Here is a 7,707-nt window from a genome sequence, read left to right on the forward strand (position 1 = left end):
AGTGTGGGCTCAAGGCCATGAGTTCATCTGCCCTCCGTAACCAGGGCGTCCTCCACTGGACCTAGCCAAGCCTGGAGGGCAAGGATGGAGACAGGCATGTGTCTGTGTGTCCAGGCAGAGCACACAGGCTTTCCCTCACCGTCCCTCCCTGGACAACACAGCAGCCATCAGCATCCCGTTGGCTTTGCCTCAGGCGGTGACCCGGGGGCACAGTGCAGGGTGCCCAGGTCTGTGCACACAGCACGGTTTGTGGACAGGCTGGCACTGAGGAGCTGGTGTCCCTGCTGGGTCCTGGAGCCCCACTCCCTGTCCACCGGAGCCATGCCCACCCTGCACGCCACACCCCATGCCTTGACTCCCTTCCAGGGCCGGGCGAGGCTGGGCCCTGACAACAGCTCCTCACACTGTCACTCAAGTCACTGCAGGACCGTGCCGGGCCTCCAGCGAGTCCCTTGTCCAGGCAGTGCTGGAGCCCAGGGTGGCCCCGGCATTCCAGCGTCTGAGGACCATGGTGGGGCTCCTTGTCCCTCCGTGTGCTTCCTACACCATGGCTCTTAGAAACCCAGCAGTGGAGCCGGCCCCAGTGCCCGAGGGAGGTGGTACTGGGAGGCGTGGTTCTGAGCAACTTGCTCAGCTCCTCTAGGTGGGGGGCAGAGCCTGGGCTTCCTGTGGCGTCCGGCAGCTGCAGCCGAGGGGTTGGAGGGGCTCTGACCGTTCATGTGCCCCCTTCAGGGCCCTCTCCTGGTGGCTCCAAGGCCAGACCTGGGGAAGGGCCCCACGTGGGGCGCTGGGGCGGCAGCTGTGGCTCGGGTGCCCATGGCAACAGCTCCTTCCTCCTCTCCCACGAGGGCCTCTGTCTCGCGGCCCACAGGTGTAGCGGGCTAGTGTCTCACTGCTGTCCTTTCCCTGCAGCGGAGCTGGAGTTCGCCCAAATCATCATAGTCATCGTGGTGGTCACCGTGATGCTCGTGGTCATCGTCTGCCTGCTGAGCCACTACAAGGTCTCCACGCGCTCCTTCATCCAGCGCCCGAGCCCAGGCAGGCGTCGAGGGGAAGGGCTGCCGCCGGTGAGTGCTGGCTCTGCAGCGCAGCTCAGTGAGCCTCTGGTGGAGACAGGAAACCTCTTGGGGACTGCAGCCCCAGCCCCAAAGGGTCTCCACTGCCTGGACGCTGTCCATTGGCACAGATTAGCTTTGTTTTTAGTTTTGTGGTACTGGGGAGTGAACCCAGGGCCTTCACACTGAACTGCAGCCCTAGCTCTTTCTAACCCTCGCAGGGCTGCTGCAGGTGCAGGGTGTCCCCTGCTGGCCTCTTGGGTGAGTGCCTGTGCACCCCCGGGGACCACTGGTTAAGGACGCTTCGAGGGACGCTGTGTTGTGAGCTGGCCCTGCTCTCTGAGACAGGCACGGCCAGAAAGGGCTTCGCCCCTGGCTGAAAGGAAGGGCAGACTCAGGCTCGGGGGCTCCAGCTCGCCCCTCTGGGGGATGCTCTGAGGACCAAGTGAGCCTGCTTCCCCTGCTCCCTTCCTGGAGCTGTGGGATGGTGTGCACGCAGTGGAGCTCCCTTGACCTGTGCTCCAGGGAAGTCCAGGGAGGGGACAGAGCAGCCATTTCCGGATAAAGATGAAAAACAGTAACCCTGGGCTGTGATCACTAGAAAAGTAAAACCCCAAGAGGTGGCTAATGGCGATGCAGCCATGTCCCTAAGCCCTGTGTCCTCTGATTGCCGGCCACTCTCCATGGCTCTGCATGCAGTTGGAGGTCTAACTGCAGGCTCCAGTCAGGAGGAAGCCAGGTGGGGCCTGAGCACCCACCGGCCCTGGCCAGGTGTGGTCGCTGTGTCCCCTGCTGTGTGGTCACCTCCCCGGGCCCGGGCCCTCGCCCCTGTGGCAGGAGCCTGTGGCCAAGAGGCCTGAGGTGGCTGGGGGCCCCATGGCAGTCTGCAGCTCAGCCCAGTGGGCTCGGCTGGCCTCGGACGGGGCCCCACTAGTCGGGGTTCCTCTGCAGGGTGTCTCCTGGGGCTCAGGACTCACCAGCGGGGGCCCTGAGAGCACCCAGGGTGGAGGTGCTTTCCTGAGCTGGCCCTGTGGCCCAGCCCGAGTGTGGGTGGCCCCGGCCGTGTCTTGGGGTTCCCAAGCGCAGTGTGGGGCACAGCACTCCCGCTCCTTCCTGTGTGACCAGGGCGCCTGCCTCATCTTACATCCCTGCTTCAGGCTGTGTCTAGGGAAGCATTTGTACCATGGTGGACACTGATGATTTCAGGAAAGCTAAGAGTGAACAGCGAGCCATGTCACACCATGGCTGTCGCAGCCCAGAGACAGGGGCATAGGATGGGGTGGTGGCCAAACTCCTGAGGGCCCTGATGGTGGCTCCCTAAGCTCACGCATCTGGCAGGGGGCGCTAGTCCTCCACTCACAGCAGAATCTCATCACTCACGGTCACAGATCATGCCCTTACAGTGTGAAACAGTTTGGGTGAAAACTTACCAGAGATCCAGAAACGAAAAGGACTAGAGAGGACAGTAATCAGAGACCTCGATGGAATGGACAAATCCTTAGAACTGACTCATGCGGAAATAGAGAATCTGAATAGATCGTTAACCTAAGGAGACTGAATGAATAATCAAAAGCCTCCCAACAAACAAAAGCCCTGCACCAGAGGACGTCACTGTTGAAATTTTACTGAACATTTAAGGAACTGACACCAACCTTTCTCAAACGCTTCCAAAAATGTCAGAGAGGCGCGACCACTTCCTAACTCATTCTATGAGGCCAGCATTCCAATACAAAGCCAGATGAAGACACAAAAGAAAACCATAGGCAAGTATCCCTTAGGGACAGAGAGGTATAAAACCCTTAACAGAATACTAGCAAATGGAATTAACCAGCATATCAAAAGGATTATATACCACGACCAAGTGGGACTTAATTCCAGAATGATAGGATGGTTCAGCTCATGAAAATTAATCTGGGGGCCAGGGATTTAGCTCAGTGGAAGGACCCAAGTTCAATCCCCGATACCAAAACAAAAGGAAGAAAATCAATCTGTCATATACCCCGTCAATAGAATGAAATGGGAGAAAGAAGCCATGTGACCATCTCATTGATACGAAAAAGCGTTTGACAAGATTCGACACCCTTTCATAAAAAAAGTGCTCCACAAAGTAGGATGGAAGGAAACTGCCTCCACCTTACAAAGTCATCTGTAAAAAGCCCACAGCTACAATTGTAATCAGTAGTGATCCACTGAGCACTTTCCTCTGAGATCATGGACAGAACAAGAATGGCTCCTTTCACCATTTTGAGTCAGCATGGTGTTTCCTGGAACTCACAGCCAGAGCAGTTAGGTAAGAGAAATAAAAATCCTTCCAATGGGAAAGGAAGAAGTAAAATCATCTCTGTCAGTAGATGATATGATTATACATGTAGAAAACTCAGAACATGCCACCAAAACAAAACAAAACCCTGCTGCAACTCTGTAGTAGTCAGCTTTCCTCTTGTTGGACACAATCCTGAATCCCACAGCTTAGAGATGTTTCATTCAGCTCACAGTTTCAGGGGATCCAGTCCCTGACCTGCTGGGTCCACTGGAGGAGCATCATGGCAGAAGGATGTGGGGGAGCAGGAACCAGATACAGCATCCAAGGTCGAGCCTCGTGACCCTTCAGAGGTGTGGCTTTCTAATCCACTGCCTGTTCCTAACCAGGTCAGGTTGATGTATCAGGATTAGTGGTCACAAACTAATAAATTCAGCACAGCAGCGAGATAAAACTCAACATGCAAAAAATCAGTTGCACTTCTTTTCTCTAACAATGAGAAGGAAATTAGGAAGACAATTCATTTATAATAGCCTGAAAGAGTATGATACTTAGAAATAAAATTGAAGAGACTAAAGACTTGTACACTAAAAACTACAAAATATTGCTAAAAATTAAAGAAGACACAAATAAATGGAAAGATATCCCATATGTATAGATTGGACCTTATTGCTGTTAAGATATCAGTACCCAAAGCAGTGTACAACCCAATGATGTTTTTTTTCAGAAAGAGAAAAATTCATCATGGAAATTATGTGTTATCTCTAGGGACCCTGAAGAGCCAAAATAATTTCAAAAAAGAGAAATGAAGTTGGAAGGCTCTCAATTCCTGATTTCAAAACTGACTACTAAATGAGTAGTAATTGAGACACTTTGGTATTGGCATAACAACAGGCACAGATTAGTGAGACAGAATGGACAGCCAAGAAATCAGCCCTGCATATATGGCCAAATGACTGTCAGCAAGAGTGCAGATTCCAGGGACAGGACAGCCTTCAAAAGGGCAGCCAGGAAACTGGAAGTCCACATGCAAAAGGGTGACACAGGACCCTTATCTCACAGCAGTGATTACAAGAAATGCCTCAAAACGGACAGGGCGTGGTGGCGCACACCTGTGATCCTCGCACTCAGGAAGCTGAGATGGGAGGATTGTCTCGAGTTTGAGGCCAGCCTGGGCTACGCAGTGAATTCAAGGTCAGCCTGAACTGCATAGCAAGCCCTTGTCTCAAGACACTAAAACCAAAAACCCTCAAAATGGATGAAAAATCTAAGTATGAGTTAAAAACTACAAAACTTAAGTGTCAGAGTTAAAAACTACAAAATTCTGTCTTAGCTCTTGTAACCAAGTGCTGTGGGCAGGATGGCCGTATCACTCAGCCCTGAAACTGGGAAGTTGTGGGCTCTGGTGAGGGCCCCTTCTGGCTGCACAGAGTGACTTCCTGTGACCCTCTTGGGGTGAGAAGACCACTGGAAAGCTCTCTGCCCCTTCTGACTCTTCTCACGAGTACACCACCCTCACCATCACCTGGAGTATTTCCGGCCTCCCACCTCGGAGTTGGAAAAGGGAAGACTCTGCAAATGACCCTGATTCTTTCAAAGGCAATCATTTGGAAGAGCAGGGTTTTTTCTCCCTAATGCGAGCACTGTAGTGTCAAGCAGACTGAAGTTGTGGGAAGTTCTCCTGGGGCATTCGGAGGAAGCAACGATGTAAGGTCTGTGCACATGGTAGGGGCAGGCAGGGAGGAGAGCCTCCGGGTGCCCAGGGCCTGGGTTGCCTTGGACACCTACACCAAAGCAGAACAGCACTGCCAGGTCGTTGTCTTCGCCTGTCCCTCCAGAGCACTGGGGTTATTACTCCTGTGCCATGCTGGTGAAAGGCCTAAACAGTAGGATGCCTGTGACAGCAACCATGTTGGGGCAGAGCGTGTCAGTGAACATAAGTGAGTTATTAGTTATGTGGCTATTAAAATGGCAATGATCAGCCAGAAGTGGCAGCTCACACCTAGAATCCCAGCACCCGGAGGCAGAGGCAGGAGGATCACCTCAAGTTCAAGGCTAGCCTGGGCTACACAGGAGACCCTGTCTCAGAAAACCAGTAAATGAAATAGCAGTGATGGCAGTGGGCTCTGTTGTCTGTTATTGTTCAGCAAAGCCGGAAAAGGGCAGCAGCAGAGCGCTCCTCATACCACTGAAGACAGAGAAGCTGGAGCTACTCAGGGCTCAAATGAAGGCTTGTGAAGGAATCAGCACTGGCAATCAAAACCGTTTGTCTGAGGGGTGGGCTCGTGGATGCAGTTCCTCCTGCTTTGGAATGTTCTGTTTTGCTGTTACACTCTTCCTGCTAAACTGGAAGCCAGCAGGAATCAGCCCCTTCCAGGCAGCCTGCACCAGAGCTGCCTGCCCCGTCCGCCCCACTCCAGGCCCGAGGCTCAGGACCTGGTGTCTGCCCGGGCTGGAAGCGTGCAGGACGTGTGCAGGCGGGAGCCCCACACGAGCAGGAGGGGCCCTGGCGGGGACAGGCAACACGGGAAGGAGGCACCTGCGATGGGACTGCTCGCGCACCCGGCCTCCACCTGCACGCTCCGAGGCTGTCCATCAGCAGGGTCCATGCAAAGACAAGTTTCTGTAAGAATCTGATCAGCCATGTGACAAGTTAAACTCAACAGACAGCCACGTGTCAAGCACGGTGCCCACCGGCAATCCCAGAGCAAGATGCTCACGCGCTTCGCTTCACACAGCGCTGTGTACAGGGAGGGGTGCGCGCCAGGCAGGTGTGGGCAGCACTGGGTGGTGAGAGGGAGGCCTGGGGATGAAGGAGGGAGGCCGGGAGGGAGCGCTGGCGCCGGGATGCTGCACACTGGGGTGGCAGGAGGACCAGGCCTCGTGCGGTGGGTCACGGGCTGTGTGTGGTGGACAGGATCATCCGAGGTCCCATGCAGGTGAGACGCCAGTACCACGGCGCTGGAGTCAGTGGGACAGGGCAACGTGGATGCGAGCGAGCCGCCGAGGGCATTCACCAGCTCCACCAGACCCAGGACCACAGGCTGATGACCACTGGTGTCCTGGGCCTCGTGAGCGGGCCTTTTGGGGGCGTCTCTGCTCCAGTCCTGGAAGGACGAGGGGCCAGGTGGAGAGCTGTGCTGCTGGTCTCCACCCAAGCCCAGAGGTGCGGTGCTGTTGGGCCACCCTGTGCTGCGACCCTCACAGAGCCAGCCGTGCTTGTGCTGTGAGGCGAGGCTGTGCGTGTCAGGGCACTGGCGTGTGTGGCCCTGCACAGGTGGCCAGCGTGTCACGAGGCGGGTTTACTCAGGGACACCTGGGCTGTGGGGAGCCCGTGATCCCAGTCACTCGGTTACCATGGCCGGCCTGGCAGGGACACCGTGCCAACACATCTGGGGTCGGGAGCGGCCCACTTGTCAGTCTGGCTTTTGGAAAAAAGGTGCCAAGCAAGCAGATGTTGAGTGACATCTGACTTCTCTGCCCAGGCTCCATCAGACTGGGTCAGCCTGGTGGCCTGGGCTCTGGGTTTCCTCCTCGCCTGCAGCCAGGGCTGCAGGGAGAGCCCGCACCCTGAGCCGTCCTTTACAGTGTGGATGCACTGGTCTGCTGTTAGCCCGGCCCTTGAGCACACGGAAGTGCAGGTTTGTGGAAGCCAGCTCTGCAGATCTGGGTGCTGCTGCCAGGAGAGGAGGCTAACCCTGTCTCTGTCCCCAGGAGGGGCACCTGTGGCCTCCAGATGCTGCTGTGCTGCGGCCCGGGGCCTCAGAGTTAAGTGGGGCGAGGGCTGGGAGCCACTGCAGGGCACTGCCCTGGAAGGGACCCCCACTTGCGTCTGAACCCCACAGAGGACAGGTTGAGACCAACTGTGAGCCCCGGAAGCTGCTAAGCAGTGGCCGGCGGGCACCCCGCGTGCATTCCTCAGGGCTGCTGCCTTTGAGTTGGAAACCGCGCCTGCCTGTGTGCACATGTGTGTCAGTCATCACACGTCCTCGTGCTGCCCTCTCTGGGGTGGTGTGGAAGACGCTGCCTGGACAGGTCTACGATCACACTCACTTTGGGATTCGAAATAATTCTCAGGCTGTCGATGAAAAGTAACTCCAGAAAACTATCAAGCACCTAAAACACCGAGAATAGGGAACCAGAAAGGAGAAAGAGGGGTCCCTTTTTCCACGTTCTTACAGAAAATGTTGAAACCGTCCAGCCTCACAGCGTGGTGCGGGGAACCTGGGCCTGGGCTCTCGAGAGGAGCTGGGGTCCCTTCCCCGGCAGACCAGCCCGTCCTGGCTCCTGTCCCGTCCGACGCCCACCCCCGTCTGCCCCCGCGTCCATCTGCCTGTCCCCGGTGTCCCCTGCCCCCCGACTGTCACCACGGCTTTCCTATCGCCCCTGCAG

At 55.9% G+C, this 7,707-nt stretch overlaps 1 protein-coding gene across 22 annotated transcripts in view; it reads left to right on the forward strand.

Moving 5' to 3' along the window:
* The window catches only part of Ldlrad4 (low density lipoprotein receptor class A domain containing 4), a 250,063-nt gene that overhangs the window by 220,937 nt on the left and 21,419 nt on the right, over positions 1–7,707 (forward strand). For all 22 annotated transcript variants that reach the window (XR_015444989.1, XR_015444988.1, XM_087195240.1 and 19 more), the window contains one exon: positions 913–1,067. Coding sequence is in view for 20 of the 22 variants with exons in the window: in XM_087195240.1 (XP_087051366.1) it covers positions 913–1,067 (155 nt within the window). In the remaining 2 variants the exon portion in view is untranslated. The remainder of the gene's footprint in view (positions 1–912; positions 1,068–7,707) is intronic.

This window comes from Heterocephalus glaber, unplaced genomic scaffold (assembly GCF_053883595.1).
Source record: "Heterocephalus glaber isolate CG9 unplaced genomic scaffold, H.glaber_assembly_v1.0 deba00000331, whole genome shotgun sequence".
In the NCBI taxonomy this organism is placed as follows: Eukaryota; Metazoa; Chordata; class Mammalia; order Rodentia; family Bathyergidae; genus Heterocephalus; species Heterocephalus glaber.